This window comes from Polypterus senegalus, chromosome 15 (genome assembly GCF_016835505.1).
Source record: "Polypterus senegalus isolate Bchr_013 chromosome 15, ASM1683550v1, whole genome shotgun sequence".
Lineage (NCBI taxonomy): Eukaryota > Metazoa > Chordata > Cladistia > Polypteriformes > Polypteridae > Polypterus > Polypterus senegalus.
Genome location: NC_053168.1, coordinates 88,893,859 through 88,911,345, shown reverse-complemented (window position 1 = coordinate 88,911,345; position 17,487 = coordinate 88,893,859). Strand labels below are relative to the sequence as shown.

The 17,487-nt window shown below is 37.5% G+C and overlaps 1 protein-coding gene across 2 annotated transcripts in view; it reads right to left on the bottom strand.

Annotated features, from left to right (window-relative positions):
* upp1 (uridine phosphorylase 1) overlaps positions 1-16,477 on the bottom strand; it is a 33,369-nt gene extending 16,892 nt beyond the window's left edge. For both annotated transcript variants that reach the window (XM_039737637.1, XM_039737639.1), the window contains exons 1-3: positions 16,412-16,477; positions 9,353-9,452; positions 3,876-3,937 (exon numbers count right to left, since the gene is read on the bottom strand). In XM_039737637.1, the coding sequence (XP_039593571.1) occupies positions 3,876-3,925 (50 nt within the window). In that variant the 5' untranslated portion in view covers positions 3,926-3,937; positions 9,353-9,452; positions 16,412-16,477. The remainder of the gene's footprint in view (positions 1-3,875; positions 3,938-9,352; positions 9,453-16,411) is intronic.
* Positions 16,478-17,487: the final 1,010 nt, after the last annotated feature.

The window sequence follows — 17,487 nt, the reverse complement described above, 5'->3', positions numbered from 1 at the left end:
GGTGCTGGTTTCTCTTTTAAACTCCATTGTTCATAAGGTTCAGATTTCCAAACTCTTCTTTATTGCTTGTTAAATCAATTAATCCTTTATCTAATTCTTTTAAAATTATCTACATTACTAATGCTGTCTGTCTTGTGCAGCCTCTCTAAATTGTTAATATACTCCCTATGATGAGTCAGTTTATTCTTCTTATTTTTCATTTAATTAAAATACATATACAAACATTTTAAAAAAAAGTAAATACATCTCTGTAATTTATCTTGAATTTACTTTTTCATTATTTTGAGAAAATATTTCATTTCTAGTTCGAGTGTCCTTGTTATGCTATGGGACACTCTACATGACTTTACAGTTTTTCTCAAATGCTAAAACACAAAAGCCAATTCTCTAAACCAAATGACCAGTTGTCTAAACACATTTACTAAATCTAGCCATCATTTTCCAATATCATAAACACATTTCACATGAAGACACAATTCACAAAACACAATCCTCTGTTCTCATAAATCTAAACACATTTTTCCTTGCTAAAACACAAGTTGCAAAAGAACTCTGCTCATATTCTCAAATGAAAGCTCATGTGATGCAAAATGCTTGCCACAGTCAACAATATTTGAACACAATGAACACACCTGGCGTCATTCATTACACACAACGACTCAAAATTGAAGACACTTGTTGCTAATGCTGTGACCACATGTATAAAAAGCAAGTTCAGAGTGCACAGTTTGCTGAAGATTCCAAACAAACACAATGGATGAAGGCAGAGTCAGGGGAAGAGGAATTCGAGTCAGAGGAGGGAGAAGAGCTGGCCATGGAAGAAGAGGAGCAGGCCAACGAGGAAGAGGAGTTCAAATCAGAGGAGGAAGAGGAGCAAGCCAACGAGGAAGAGGAGTTCAAATCAGAGGAGGAAGAGGAGCAGGCCAACGAGGAAGAGGAGGAGGCCAACAAGGGAGAGGAGAAGGTCCAGGAGGGAGAGCAAGACAACCTTGCACCATAATTACGTATGAGATGCGAGCAACAGTCATTGAACATGTCATTGTCCATGGCATGACAATGGCTGAAGCAGGACTAAGAGTCCGTCCAAACCTGAGTAGGTTCACCGTGGCCACCATTATCAGGGCATTCAGACAACACAACAGGTATTGTACTCTATTGCTTTCTATGTCACAATACAATTTTACAAGCCTGTGAAAGTAGTCTATTGGTTTCAAATCAGTTGTTATTGTAAAACATGTCAATTGACAACACATGTTTCTTTCTTTAGAGTTCAAAGAATGCCACATAGAGGTGGGAGGGTTGCCATATTTACAGCGGCACAAGAAACCCTCATTGTGGATATGGTTCGTGAGAACAACCTCATCAGACTCCGGGAGATCAAAGACAAAGTCATTGCCGATAATGTCAACTTTGAGAGCATTAATGATGTCAGCTTAGCCACAATAGACCGAGTTCTCCGGCGCCAAAAGATGCGGATGAAACAGGTCTATAGGGTTCTCTTTGAGCGCAACTCTGCACGGCACAAAGACCTACGTTACGAGTATGTGCAAGTAAGTATACATCCATGTTCACAGTACAGTTAGTAGACATACTGTGTTGCTCAGTGGCCTACATTACTTCTGGACAATACTGTGCTACCTGATTGACTGTTGTTCTGAACACCTGTGCACTTTCACATTTTCACAGAGGATATTACAGTTGGACGCGATGGCCAGACCTCATGAGTCCCTCTTCCTGGATGAGGCTGGCTTCAACCTGCAGAAACGAAGGCAAAGAGGCCGTAACATCATTGGCCAAAGAGCCATCACTGAGGTTCCTGGCCAACGGGGGGGTAATATTACTCTTTGTGCGGCCATGGGTTCGGAGGGGCTTGTCCACCGGCATGCTGTCCTGGGTCTTACAACACCCAACGTCTCCTCACCTTCCCAGAGGAGCTAAAAGACATCCTCCTGGACCGCCAACAAAACCATCCTGGACCCGCACATCACATGTATGTGATCATTTGGGACAATGTCCACTTCCACAGAACAAACCAAATCAGAGAGTGGTTCACCACCAACAGTAACCACTTTTTAAACGTCTGTCTGCCACCCTACTCCCCTTTCCTGAACCCTATAGAGGAGTTCTTCTCATCGTGGAGATGGAAGGTTTATGACAGACAACCATACACTAGAGAGAACCTCCTAAGGGCAATGGAGCTGGCCTGTGCTGACATCCCAGTGGAGGCCTTCCAAGGATGGATTCGCCATTCCAGGGCATTTTTCCCGCGGTGCCTGGCAAGAGACAATATATAGCCTGCGATGTGGATGAGGTGATGTGGCCCGATGCAGCTCAGCGACATGATGCCGCACAGTGATTGTGGTGTGTGTGTGGTGTGAATAAAGTAAATAAAAAAACTTCACACCCTGATCATGTTTTCAAGAGTACTGTTGTGTGCAATAGATTCTGTTTTTGCATTGAGTTGTGTTACAGTAGTGTACATGCAGAATTTTCTATAGATTTATACTCTTCATATGAAACTCACAAATCTAAATGCCTAATCCTCTGCAGAGATCTAAGAAGATCCGTTATTGTAAAGTTTCTAAAAATATGCATTGGCAGTTATGAAACAAAGAACCTTCTCACAAATTGAGCATTGTGTTTTCAATTGTTTTGCTGTAGTGTGTAATGATGTGTATAGTGTTTACATTTTTGAAAGCTTCGAGCTGCTCTTTTGGTGTGAAAGTTTGAGTTTTGAAGTGAGAAGGTGTGGTTGTGTTTATGTAGCTTTAGAAAAGGGTGTTGTGTTTAGACATTGGGGAACATAGTGGAAACGTTTGTGAAATGTGTTTTAGCATTTGAGAAAAACTGTAAAAAACTTGCTCGCTGTCAAAAGTCCTATATAAAATAACAATTGGTTTCATTGATACAAAGGAGAAAAATGTCACAATGGTAATGTAACAATGGATAAAATTAAATGTTATGCTAAGAATAACAGCAACTGTTTTTCCAACTGAATACAGGTAAACACAACATTTAATCTTGGTCTTGAATTTGCTATTAACGGTTTCACAAACAGCTTTGCACTTCAGTCCATCTGCTCTTCTGACACGATGGCATCTTCCCAAGCTGAAACAGCTAGGCCAGCTTATCCCAGAAGCACTCACGAGCTCCTCTATCATGTCCTGAACATGTCCTTGGATCTTCTCACAGTGGCCACTGCTTGGTCAACTTCTGTGGAAGGCACCAGGGCTGTGGTTGGCATCTTACCAACATATCTAAAACATTAACTTTTAAAGCACCTTTTTATAGCAAACAACATCTGAAGGTAATTTATAAATGGAGATCTGGGAGGTTAAGTGAGTTGATAAGAGCACGTGATGAATAAGGGTTGTGGTTTAAAATGTAACTTGCTAGGCACTTGATCAAATTATGCGTGTGTACATAGATATTAAAAATGTCCTCAGATTACTCCAACAGCTAGAGAGATGAAACACCGCTTATTTAGAATAGCACACAGTAAATATTTGGCATACGGAAGAATAATATTTTAAAGTTTTAATGTAGTGCAACACAAAAGCCAAAAAGAGATGCATTAAGAGATATCATTAACGTAAGAGACAACATCTCTTTGGACAGGTTGATGAAAGCTACAAGAGCATAGGCAGGACACACACAGCCAGAATTAAATCAGGTATAAACAATAAAACAATAATAATGGCAACAATAAACAGCATTATTCTTTCATTGTTTTATATGGGACCTTTCATGGTCATAAATGAAATACTGTGCAATTAAATTTGCATACAGCATGGCTCCTTAATATGTCAAGACACTCTTTTCACCATGCCGCTGTAAAAAATAAATATTGAATGCAGTTAAGACTACTGTCTTACTTGACATCTGAATCCTCCTTTTTCTGCTTTTTGGGGCTTGCTTGCAACATAGTAAATCTGACCTGAAAAAACAAAACAACCATTTTAAAGAAGTCACTCACAAGGTATATAATTCACAGTAAAGTAATTTTAATATATTACTTATTAAACCAGTTTTACAGCACCTACACAGAGACCAACATTTTTTCACAAGGTCTAACAATTACAGTCAAAGTTACAATACAGCAATAATTTGCATAGATATTGTATTCAAAAGAATTACTTATAAACACTTTGAATTCACTTCAGATTTTTTTTTTGGCCATTTCCTCCTGACGCACTGGCATGAAAAACCCACATACGATATACTGTTCAGCTCACCTTGATGTCTAGTTATACAAGATGTCAAACATTTTGAGGTTCACCCCTATTTTTGAACATATTTACATATTTTGTGTAGAAAATTACACCATTATGAAAATCAGAGGGAGAAAATGACAAATTTCTATTACAATAGAGAATATTTAGAATTTAAATATTTAAAGTGAAGCACATGCTGTAATGTTTCAAATATCTGATGCCCTTATACTTGGTTATTATGTACAGTACTTGTATCTCATGAAGAAAATTTTATAGGGTGGAGTGGTGGTTCTGAGGCTAAGGATCTACACTGGTATCCCAAAGGTTGCCAGTTCAAATCCCAGTCACTGCCAAAAGATATCTTACTCTGCTGGTCCCTTGAGCAAGGTCCTTAACCTTCAATTGCTCCAGGGGATCAGTACAATGGCTGGCCCTAACCCCAAGGGGTATTTGAAAACTAACAAATTCCTAATGCAAGAAATTGTATAATTAAAATTAAGAACAAAAAAAAATCTGTACATTTCTTATGAATGCAGTCATCTTATGCTATTTCATATTGTTTTTATAAAAGTATGTTGATACCTCAGGCTTGATTCACACTACTTGAACCAGTAGAACTAGAAACAAGTGCTTTTCATTGTACTATAGGTATCTGGAAGGACATTGGATTTAGTTTTTCTTTAAAGTTCTCAAGGCAGTACTGTCTATCCCTTTCTTTTGTAGTTTATTCCATGCATCAGTTACTCTCTATGTGAAGAAACACTTTCTAACAATTTTGCAGAAGTTTCCATCTTTGTCCCTGTGCTTTTCATGAAACAGCCAGGGTACATCGTACTAATTCTCTTCATAGTTCTAAACAGTTCAGTTATTTCACCTCTAAATCTGTTTTTCTTAAATAAAAAGCTCCTTCAATCTTTTCTCATAGCTCATACCTTGCAGTCCTGGAATCAGTCTAGTCATTCTTCACTGGACTTTCTACAGCACTGCTATGTCTTTTTTTAATGTGGAAACCAAAGCTAAGCACAGTATTCCAGGTGAAGCCTCACGAGAATGTAATGAAGTTTAAGTATAACCTTTCTTGGCATTTTACTCTAAACACTGTAATATATATAATCTAACATCTTCTGAGCCTTCTTAATTGATTCTGTATATTGTCTACATATAGATAGTGACCAGTCCACGAAGACTCCTAGGTCCTTCTCATAAGGTGCACTTTTAAGTTAAGAACCATTCATTGTGTATTCAATTGTAATATTTTTATTTCCTACATGTTTACGATCATTAAATTTCATCTGCCATAAATCTGGACTGAAATAACATACCTGATTCTACATTATCTACTGTCCACCTAGTTTAGTATCATCTGCAAACTTAACTAGTGTGTCACTTACATGCTTATGCAGATCATTTATATATCCTAAACAGGGCAGTGGCCAAAACATTAACCCCTGAGGGACACAACTTTTAACATCACCAAATTTTGAAAATGTCCTCTGACAATAGCCCTTTACTTCCAGTTGTTTAAGCCAATTTTAAAATCATCTACACATTGCAACACCAATTTCTACTCCTAGAAGTTTGATCCCTAGTTTGAGCTCATGTGTTTTACGAAACATTTCATGAAAATTAAGATAAATAAATACCATATGCACCACTTCGATCAGATGTGTTGTTGCTTCTTCATAGAATTCCAGCATGTTATTAGTGAAACACTATCTTCTTTGCCTAAACCGATACTGACTGCTCAATAATACACACCTTTTCATGATATAAGATATGCAATCTTTTCTGTAATAATTGCTTTCATTAATTTAGCCATGGTGCACGTTAAGCTTACTGGATCACGTTATGCTTAAACTGAATTTTCCTTTTTTTTTTTGAGATTTTATTAATTTTATTGCAATCATTCCATACAAATCAATCAATTTTTACAAAAAGTAGAATTGAAAACAAGTCGACCCCCACCCCTGAGAAGAGAGAGCAAGTCCAACGGAGTAAAATTTAAGGCTTGTAAACATACCTAAATTGAAAGTTTGATAAGCCAATAGAGATGAATGGAGAAGAAAAAGAAATACAGAAATAATTGCTTTCTCTATGCTTTAAGAGCTTATTTTAAAATATTACTGATTAGATCCTGCCATGTTTTGAAAAAAATCTGTATAGATCCTCTAACTGAGTATGCCATTTTTTCCAATTTCAAATAATATAGCACATCGGTTTCCCACTGACTTAAAAGAGGAGAGTTTGGATTCTTCCAGTTAAGCAGAATAAGTCTGCGTGCCAAAAGTGTAGTGAATGCAATCACAGTTTGTTTGTCCTTCTCCACTTTAAACCCATCTGGAAGAACACCAAACACAGCTGTTAATGGGTTAGGAGGGATTGTGAGACCAAGGCTGTCTGAAAGGTAATTAAAAATTTTGGTCCAGAATGATGTTAATTTGGTGCAGGCCCAGAACATGTGACCCAGTGAGGCTGGGACTTGATTGGAGCGTTCACAGGTTGGATCTTGCCCTGGAAACATTTTGGAAAGTTTTAGATGAGACAGATGTGCTCGATATATAATTTTGAGTTGAATAATTGTATGCTTTGTGCATATGGAGCTCGAGTGAATTCTCTGTATTGCTACTCTCCACTCCTTTTCTGATATATTAATTGGGAGATCTTTTTCCCAGTGTCCTCTTGGATCTTTTGAAAAGGAGGGACTGTAAAATGATTTTATATATTGTAGAGATGGTGTCTGAGTCCTTGAAATTGAGCAATATTTTTTCCAGCATGGATGAGGGTGCAAGATGAGGAAAATCGGGAAGGTTCTGTTTAACAAAGTTCCTAATTTGAAGATAGTGAAAGAAATGTGTAGCTGGAATGTTAAATTTGGAATGTAAGTGTTCATAGGATGCAAAGACATTGTCTATATAAAGATCTCTAAGCAAGTTAATCCCAAATTTTTTCCAGATATTAAAAACTGCATATGTTTGCGAAGGTTGAAAGAGGTGGTTCTCTTGCAGAGGTGCCACAGATAAAAGCTTCTCCATCTTAAAATGCTTTCTACTTTGGTTCCATATTCTAAGTGAGTGAAGCACAATTGGGTTATTAGTATATTGCCGATAACTTGTATTTATTGGGGCACAGAGTAGGGAATATAAAGAAGTACTGCAGGATTTTATTTCTATTGCGGACCAAGCCTTTTCTTTTTTTAATTACAAAAGTCCATTGTTGTGTCCAAGTGTGAAATTCAACCTCGTCTTCCTTACATAAAACTGTATTCTAAGGACATTTTGTGAAATTTCAGCTCATGTTAGTTTAATTCTTGCATTTATTCATATCTTTATTTACTTCTGTTCTGTTATGATTGCAGTTTTGCCATCTATGAGAAATAAAATTATAATTAATTTTCAATTACTGAACAATAATGAAAATATGTGCACTATAGTTTTCATTTATTTTTATTCACTATAACCTTTTGTTTGCTTACTTTTTATTTACTCATTATCAGATTTTTACTTATTTAATCATTTGTGGATTTGTATTTTTGCAAACCCCTTTTAAATTCAAATTCAATGTATTTATATAGGTAAATCACCATTTATTCAGTGAATCCTCTTTTAGACTTAGATGTGACATGTTCATTTCAATCCACAAACAGCTGCAGACAATTCTCAGCATGAAGTGCACCAAAACCCTCACATCTACTCTGTCTCAGCCAGGGTTCCTAACCTGTTGTTTCATGTCTTTTTTGTTCATTTTCATGTTAATTTACTTATGCCAATGTTTCTTTTTCCTTTGTTTATTATCTGAACTTTGTAGTATACCTTGGTTATATTTCATGTGTTCTGTGGGTGGTTTCCTAAGAAGCAGGACCACCTGCCAATCACCACCAGGAACTACCTTGTGCCCTATAAATCCAGGGGGAACCCCCATAGTTCCTATCATTTTTTTTTTAATGTGCTGAGGAGCTTTGGTGTTTTTTCTGGTCTTGTGATTTTTTGTATTTTTTGATTTTTTACCTCTTTGCTCTGTTTTTTGATATAGACAATTCCATTTTGCCTATAGTGCTCCAGAGAGCTCTTTATTTTTGTAAAGATGTCAGGTTTGTCCTTTTATCTAGCTGGGATTCAGCGGAATATCCGCCTCTAGTGGGAATTTTTTGAAGTGTCGCACAATATTTCCTCAGGACCCAAGAGGGCATGTGACTCAGCATGTGCAAGGAATGCCTGGTCATTTGATGAGGCGAACAAGAAAAAGACAAAACAATAAAGGATAACAGTGAAAAAGGTTGCAGGACAAAAGAATCCAAGTTTGACAGAAAGAGTGGCAGAAGGAGAGAATGGGATTTGTTAATAGATGTATAAGTTGGACTGGTAAATGTATGATTCCCCTTGCTATGTAGACAAACGATCTGTTTGTTTAGTCTCAGAGTGACTTAAGGTTTTGAGTTTTGTTCTGATTACTTTGTGTTCTCCTTTACTCATTACTCTCCTGAAATAATGTATTTCAGAAAGTTATGTATTTTGAATGTCATGGCAGTAATCATTTCTTATTTACTCTAATCACTTTCAGTACTTTTTTACTCCCATTTGATGTAATGGATGAGCAAATGTGACAAAGTGGAGGGGAAGATCTTGTCTTAGGTGGTAGAGTTTTGAGTGTGCCTGAGGCATAAACACACTTAAAATAATGTTAATGTAGGAATCTATTATTGAAGAGTAACTATTTTCTCATTCTCATTGTTTTTTATTCAGGCTGGATTCTGATTTGTAGGCCCTCCCCATAGTCTACTAATTCTTGATTTAATTTATAATAATTCATTTTGAATTTACTTACTTGCTTTATAGTGCAATACACCTAAAACATGCTTTATCCAATTTAGTATTGTGGATGGTCAGAACATGTACTGGTATGACTGGATACAAGACAGGAAACAGCCCTGAACAGTGCCTAAATTGGAGAAGACTCATGGGCCAATCTGCGAATTGCCAATTATCTACATATCTTTAGGGGGTGTCAGAGGAAAACTCACTCAGATGCAGGGAGAAGGCGCATGCTCCATGTGGACAATGTAAAGGCCCCAAACAAGAACCATGTGGTTCCACCACCTCCAGTATTTACAATATGTACATTTCATTACTCTTACCACTTACCTTGTAATCCTGCAAGCTGTATTATATTTTACTATATTCTTCTTTACTTTAGTAGCAGTAGTAGTAGAAGTATTAGTGTAAACCAGATTACAATGTTTGTCTGTAAAAAGTAAACAGAAATTGACTGTAAAATTTATTGCAATATTAAGCAAAGCCAATAAGGACATTTACAATACAAACTGATGCACACATTAAAAAATAATGCTATTAACTTAAACACTTGCATGTTATTAATGAAGCAGTAATATTAATACTACACTTAAATCTTTACAATATCTAAGGCTGCTCAACATTTACCAGTGATTTTACAATGCTTATGTTACAATATTTACAAAAAGGCTTAACTGCAGAGACTGTTGCTCATGTAGCAGCTTTGGAATATCTTTGTGTCCCAAAGAGATTTGCTAGAGTAGGACAACTGAAGAAACTGTGCACATCAGTATATTTTGCATAGTGACAGCATCTGTAATTCATTCCACTGTCTCCAACAGAACAATTGTGCCTCTGCACACCGGAAAGTATTTTATACATTTAACTTCTCCCCCAAATATTCCAACTCCCTTGACCATATATCTGCATCATCTTGTCAAATGATTTACACAAGTATTGGGTTCTATGGCCGTTTCTATGTTATTCTGTTTATGTATTTGTGGAGTTAGTTGTTTTTCCATTCTTTGCCTTAACTTTTCATTTAACATTTGTGCAGCACTCCACTAAAGGTGCAACTTGTGTTATTCATAAACAGAATACTGAGCTGCAGTCAAGGCTTAAACAGGACTGAATCTCTGTTTGTGTATGTTGTTATCCAGTTGGTCACATCAAACTATAACTATTTCCAGCTAAGTGGGATGCAGTTAAAATGAGAATCTGCATCTCCAGACGAATTTTTTCCCAAGTTTATATTATCATTGTTGGATATCCTATCAAAGGGCTACCAAGGGAATCAATCCTACACAAAAGAGATCAATGACCTCAAACTTGCAGGGTGAAAGAACTCTGATTACCTTCAGCTTAAGCGACCCTCAAATTTTCCTGCACAGTATTACTTTTAAAGCACCATATATACTGAGAACCTTGTCACTCCAGTACTGTTTAACAGCTGAATTTGAAAATTCTTCTCACGATGCAACTTCCTGCTTTAGACCACTACTTCATGACTTCTGGTCATGGAATGTTTCTAATGACTTTACAACAGTGGCCCTCCAAAGAACAGGAAGGCTTATTTGAATACTACATCATGTCCTGAACCAGTCACATGATCAAGAAACATGCAGAGGGACACGGCCAGAGAGTCAAGTTCAGTGCTGAGGACCCTCTGTGGCTTTTGTTCCAACCAGCTTTAGAATCTGTGAGTCATTTTTCACTTGAACTGATCTCACTGTTTGTTAAGCTGGATGTTTTTTTTTTATTCTCTTATTTTGTCCTCAGAAAACCACAGTACTGTGAGAGAAGTAGAACTATTTGCATTTTCCTATTGCTTTAAATGTTTAACTCTACTTCTTATTAATTCAACATTTTTTGAGAAATGTGCTCTCTTAATCACATCCTAATAGTAACAATTAATGATGAGAAGAGTAGACATGGGGGTAAATGACAAAGAATGCCAAGCTACAGCTAATTCAATGTCAGATCTGCTAAGGTTCATACAGTAAGAGAATAGAGCACCTAGAAATGTACCCTAAAAATCATGACGAAACCCTTTAAATCCAATACAAATGCTAATTATTCTCTTGTAATATACACTTATGCTTGCTAATTTTTCAATACAAACATAATTTAGAAAACAAGTTTATAATGTTTGGACTAATACTGAAACACAGCAAGTATGAAATAACAAGTAATTTTATGAAGACAGGTGTCCAATTATATATATCCTGCCACACTAAATGTGCATTATACCCTTAGACTGCAGTATATAATGTGTGAACTACTAAATTACTTGCTTGGGTAGAAAGAAATGACAGAATGATAGTGCTTGTGACATATCTGTCTTAATGATAATGCAGATTTAATTAACAACCTCAATACTATGAACATCTAAACTCACTTAATATGCAATTTTGCAATTACGCCACTCTGTCATTTGCTGCACTTATTTTGGAAAGGTTAATGAGATGTTCATTCTGTGATTGTGAAATTAAGTTTATATACTGTAAAAGTTGAAGTTTGTTGCAGTCAAAGCTTTTAGCCACAGGGCCTCCACGACTGAACTTAAGAACTACTGGGCTAAGCAGCACTTAAAACAGGGTTTTTGGATATGTGTCTCAGGCAGTACAGCAGAATCTTTGCTTATATTTTTGTATCATACTTTAAATCGTTTCATCTTTTAGGTGAATCCGCCTTGGTGATATAAGTGCAATCGTCAGAGTTGCAACCCGCTGTGACCATCTTCCATTATAAAATATACCAGCTCACTACCCACAAGAGACAGCCAATGACAAAAGTGGGTTGCAACCCACTGGTTCAGAAACATTGACCCAAAGATAAACTCCAGAAAGGGAGAATGAGAAAACAACCTTCATAAACGATAATGCAGAGAATTAGGACACCAGTCTCAGGAGGCAGCACAACTGGCCACTGTGCTACCTTAAATTTCTGAATATCCTCAAATTAGAATTCTGTTTAAGCCTACACATGCATCATCACTTGTAACATGCTGAGGCCAGAATAAAACAAAAACAGCAGTAACCACAGCAAGTTTTATTATATAATGAGCTTTAAGTCATGTCAACTTATATAAAAGTGTATTATTTATTTTATTATTGTTATTTATAAATGTCACAACACCACAAGTAAAGTGTACACCCCCTTTTAAGCATTAAATTACAAACCTCAGGCAAAACAAAACCAATAAATCAAGCTTTCATCATTCTAAAAGAAAAACTGAGTTCTACTTTGGCTGTCCTCTCATCATAAGACTGTAACAGCTTGGGTGTTTGCTGGCAATTACATGACAAATTTCCCTAATACATGGAGCATAACGTAACAACTCCTACCTCTTCTCCGCCCTGTTTTATGAATTAGGTCTTACAGAACAGTGTTGTGTAATTAGTTTTCACCTAAAGTTATCCATGAATGAAAAGAAAAACATGACCCATGTGATTGGCCTTGTCCTCTAAACTTTGCTTATTCAGTTTTCACCCCCAGTTTATGATTTAGATATAGTTGAATTTGCATTATAGTGAGGGCAGCAAAATGAGAAAAGCAAGGCATTGTGAACATCATAAATAAAATGGACATAATTTACTGATAATAATAGGTATCAGTAGATTGAGGATCAATTATTAGGTAATATGAACAGTTGTTTAGCATACATGCATGCTCAAAAAAGGTGTGGCGAAACAAGCATCTTGTACTGTACTTCTGATATTGTGCTCATTTAGCAGCAAATAGGGAAGAAGGCTGGCTGGCTTACCTTCTGATGTGAAAAAGGGAGAGGAGCTGCAAATTAACTTCTACAAGTGGAAAAGCACTGCGCAAAGACAGCATAGAAGCTGTGGAACTATAAATGGCACAGCTCCTTACAATTGGCAATCATGATGGTTGCAGAAGTGCACAACACCATTTTTGGCAGCAAATTTAATGTACAAAGAGAGAAAACAGCTAGTGTGTTCCACATAAAGCCATCTCATAATACAAGGATCATGACATAAAATATTAATTCTTTATCTGATCAGACCTCAAACTCAGTAGATAACAAAATTAATACATTGAAATATTTTCCTGTTGTTGATGATAAGTAAACAACTCTTTCACTAGACTCTCATAATGTCTGAATCTATCAAAAATCATAGGATGCTCAGGAACAAAATCCATAAATCATGGCTGGCTTTCATCAAGATGAGGTACGCTCAAAAGACAGACATTACCAATATATGCTTGTTGTGGAAAGACACTTAAGTTTTAAGTGCATCCTGGTGATTAGGCGAAAATCAACTGAAGGTTTTTTGTGGAGGATGGAGACAGGCTGATTAATTTTCAAGTTTCATGTAAATTCAATTATGGATAAGTTGTCTTCTACTGTATATTGTCGTCCTAGTATCCTTGCCTGGCACACAGTAACACTGCTTTACTGACAAGTAGTTTGCCTGTCTATGGAAAAGTCATATCAGATAAAGGAGCAAAGGAAACATTGGCTAGGAAGGCCCCATTGTCTGAATGGCTCGCCCAAACTGAGGAGGTAGAATGGCCAGCAGGGAGGAGGTGGTTAGTTGACCGAGGTCTCAGAGACTGTGTCAGGTTTGTCTGACTCCATTTCTATCATCTGGCCACAGTTTTACCATTAACTTATAAGAACATAAGAAATTTGATAATTTGTTAATATCTAGGCTCTCCCAATATCTCTGATGGATAGATACTGCTGGTTTTCATTTATGTTAATTACTTTCTACTTTGTTTTTGATGTATTTGAACAAATCTATTTCCTCATAGGTGGTAATTCTGTAGTGAATTATATAATCTATTCTTGCATTTTGCCTTGAGAGTTGCTACGGTGTTCTGTGCCTACCCTTGGCGAGGATGAAAAGCTGTGCAAGAACAAAGTAGTTTCTACTGTTGTATTTCTGAGGTGGCAACAATAGATTGGCCATCTTACTCTGAAGAGGATTATTTGTATTCTGTTTTATGTGTTGTATTTACCCCCATTTTTCTGACACTCATTTAACACCCCATTTACCTGGAAGGGGGTCTCTCTGAATTGCCCTTCCCAATATTTCTTCCATTTTTATTCCTAGAAGTTTTTTGGGGGAGTTTTGTCTTCTTGGAAAGTAGACGTTGCGGGGCTGTAAAAAAACAGGGCCTGTTAAAGCCCACTGAGGCAACCTTTGTGTGATTATGGGATATACAAGAAACATACTGCTGTTGTTATAGTCAAAATTAGTTTGCCACATTCAGTATTCTACCACTTACTCCCCTTTCACTTATCAATCCAAATGGCTTATGTACAGACCAAAGGATATCAATTCTGTCCTCACTAGCCCCAGATAGTTAACCTGTTGCTATTAGTAGTCAGCCACTGAACAATATATATAGACTTCTTTTTAGTGGCAATTGAGAAAAAAGTGAATCACTGGTATCTGCTGGTAAATGAGTGAGACCAGCTATGGTTTTCTTCAAATAATCTTTTAGATCTTCAGTAAATTTTATCTGACACTGCAACGCTTTTGCTAACATCGCCAGGTGTGCAGTTTGGCTTCCACACCACTAAAATGGATCTAATGGTTTCATTAAATGGAGAGATGATATTAAATGGAAATATCAAACATATGAAACAGAAAATGGAGATATTAAAACTCAATCGTAAATCAAAAGATATTGAACATTATGCCACAGATTAGTTTTATTCTCTTCAGGTAAGCATTGGCAAATTGACTTCTTCAGAACTCCTTTATCCATATCTTAAACAAATTCAGGGATGACAACAAATGGTATCAATGGAGCTATCCGTTGTCTTGACTGGGGTACCAGACCAAAACGAGGCTATGCTGGTGTAAGTAACCAGCACAAAGACCTTCTCAGTAGAAAATCGGTCACTGTAACCAGTAGGGTAATATTATGGGTCCTGTGCATCTTTGATTTCTAAGGTGTTTATTTTTCTTCGGCTCTTTACATCAGTGTCAGAATCGCAAAGCAAACATGTTTCCAGTCCAACCAAACGATAAGCGCCAGGTCTCAGCATTCACATCTCATTAGTGCCATCGTTTCCACATTTACCCTTGAAATTGAGTCAGTACGCTAAACTGACAAGGAACACACAGACCTGCGCAATGCTGGCAGTTCGTGTTCAACAGGACAACCAGCCTTGCGGTGAGGTTTCTTTCCTTACGCAGTACAATGTTCTTTTCACAATTTCTACCAGTATATGAGGTTTTAAATAAGTCCACATTAAAGCGCGGAAGTCTCCCCATATTTTTATTCATTCATTTAACTTTACCTTGCGCGAATTCCAGTCGTCCCTCAGAATCTCGTTTTCTCGCGGTTGATTATGATCCGATCCAGTGCACTAAAGTATGAAACTGAGCACTGTGCTCATGGGCAGGGATTTTCGCTTTCTACAGAGCTCTAACTTTTCAAGTTAGTGTTTTAATCGTCATAAAAGTTTTTTTTTATAGTTCGCTGCCAAATCACCCGACAGGCAGATGAAAAAATGAACCTCGTTTTCCTGTTAACACTCGCACCAACTCACACGATGAACGCTGAACCCGCAGTGCTGCCAAGTCATCTTGGAATCATTATATTCCAAGTGGGCGCGCAGGCATCCTTGTAGCTCGACAGAAGAAGGCGCGTCCACGGTCTTCCTCACCACCCAGGCTCACTAACAGCGTCACCTGCTTGTTGACACGCACACCAAGCCGGCCGGCATTTAACTCATCAGACTGGTAAACGGGTGAGTAATGGGCAAACTGAAATGAAATGCATATTCATATTCCTTGTAAGTCAACATTTATGTTTGCTGAACTAAAGTGCAAAAGAGACGTAAGTGTAATGACTTTTGGGCAATAACCAGGACGCCGGAATCAGTGAATTGCTTCCTAATTTTAAAATGTGTTGCCGGAGGTGACTCTTCTTATATTGCTCAAGACTTACCGGCAATGAGATCGCCGAAGTTCCTTTTTTGTCATCTTTTGTCCATTTAACCATCCACTGACTACACAGGTGGCGACCTCTGTAGCTGTTTCACTCCATCAAGATTTCTGTCCATGTATCCCCCCACCCCCAGTCCCTTTTTGCCGAGTGCCTCAAAGCCTTAATTTACCAAGAAACGTTTACCACCCAATATGTGTCAAGTTTGGACACATATCCTGTCAATTTTACATTATTTGTATGTCAGCTTCTTCCTGTATTTTGTGAGTTTTCTAAGCCCCGAACGCGAATCCCGATCTGTGTCCCCTGTTAGCGTGCTGCATCTCTGATACTTGAGGTTCTCCGGAAATTTACTTTATATATTTTAATCGCAGGTGTGCAACTGTTCCCTGTTTCATTCACAGTGTGTTTATGTCTCTCCCTAAGACACAGAGAAAAAGCCGCCAAGCGAAATGCTCGAACACGCCAATTTCCTACCTGCAGCGCCGTCACGAAGCCACACCGCTGACCGCCTCTCGACTGCCTCTCTACTGTAACTGTAACGTCTTGCTTCCGGAATTTGAGGACGGCCTCCTGTGATGCCATCGCCTGTCCATAAACGGCACAACAGGATTCGGATTCCGGTATTCACGACACGCCTGCCTTTTTAATAAATAATGTCGTCAGGTTTAGAGCGCGGTCATAGAAACGAATTTCACGGCACACTCTTCGCAAGATAATAAAGTTGTATTGTAATTATTGCGAGTGCAGACGCGATTAATATTTAGAAGAAGCGAAACATCCCATTCTAGTTTACTAGGAGAGAATGTTTAAACATTATAACGCCCTTGGAATAAGATTTAGATTAAATTGAAATCTTAAATGTTTAACATACAGACATGGTGGGACACAATAACACCACAGCAAGCAATCAGCCTCTTTTTGTTACTTGGGTGATGCATGTAAGACCTCCAATCAGGTTCTTGGATTTTTGCTGCCCAAGGCGAAGTTCGCTTTGAGAGGAATCATCACTGCCAGACCTGTACATTGAGACCTGAAGATAGGATTGGGGACAGCGAAGTATATAGGACCATAAATTCACAATTTGAGAATGGCCAGTCATAGCAATGTCTGTTTAGAAGACTGTCTAGAAAAAATATACTCATGAGGGGTGTCATTTCAGAAAATGAGTAGGAATTAGCCTGTATTAGTAGTCTTTATTTATTGCTTTTAATGTTAAAGGAAAATCAAGAAAGACAGCACTTAAATGTTTGCTTAAAACACATTTTGTGTTTCTATAGTTATTTATAGTTTAAACCACCTTCTAAACATGTACCTTTTGATGATGGTGACTTCTACATATATATTTTTTTAATAATAAATAATTACAACATTCAGTGAAATTGAGAATATAATGATTATCTTTAGATAGGAATCATTACCCACAATTCATATTTGACTTTGGTTTTGTTTCAAATGAGCAGTTGCTCACAGAGTGAGAAGGGTCTAACTGCAGCCTGCAATACCTACAACATAGGTCAGGTAATGTCCACAACATCAGTGACAAAACGCCG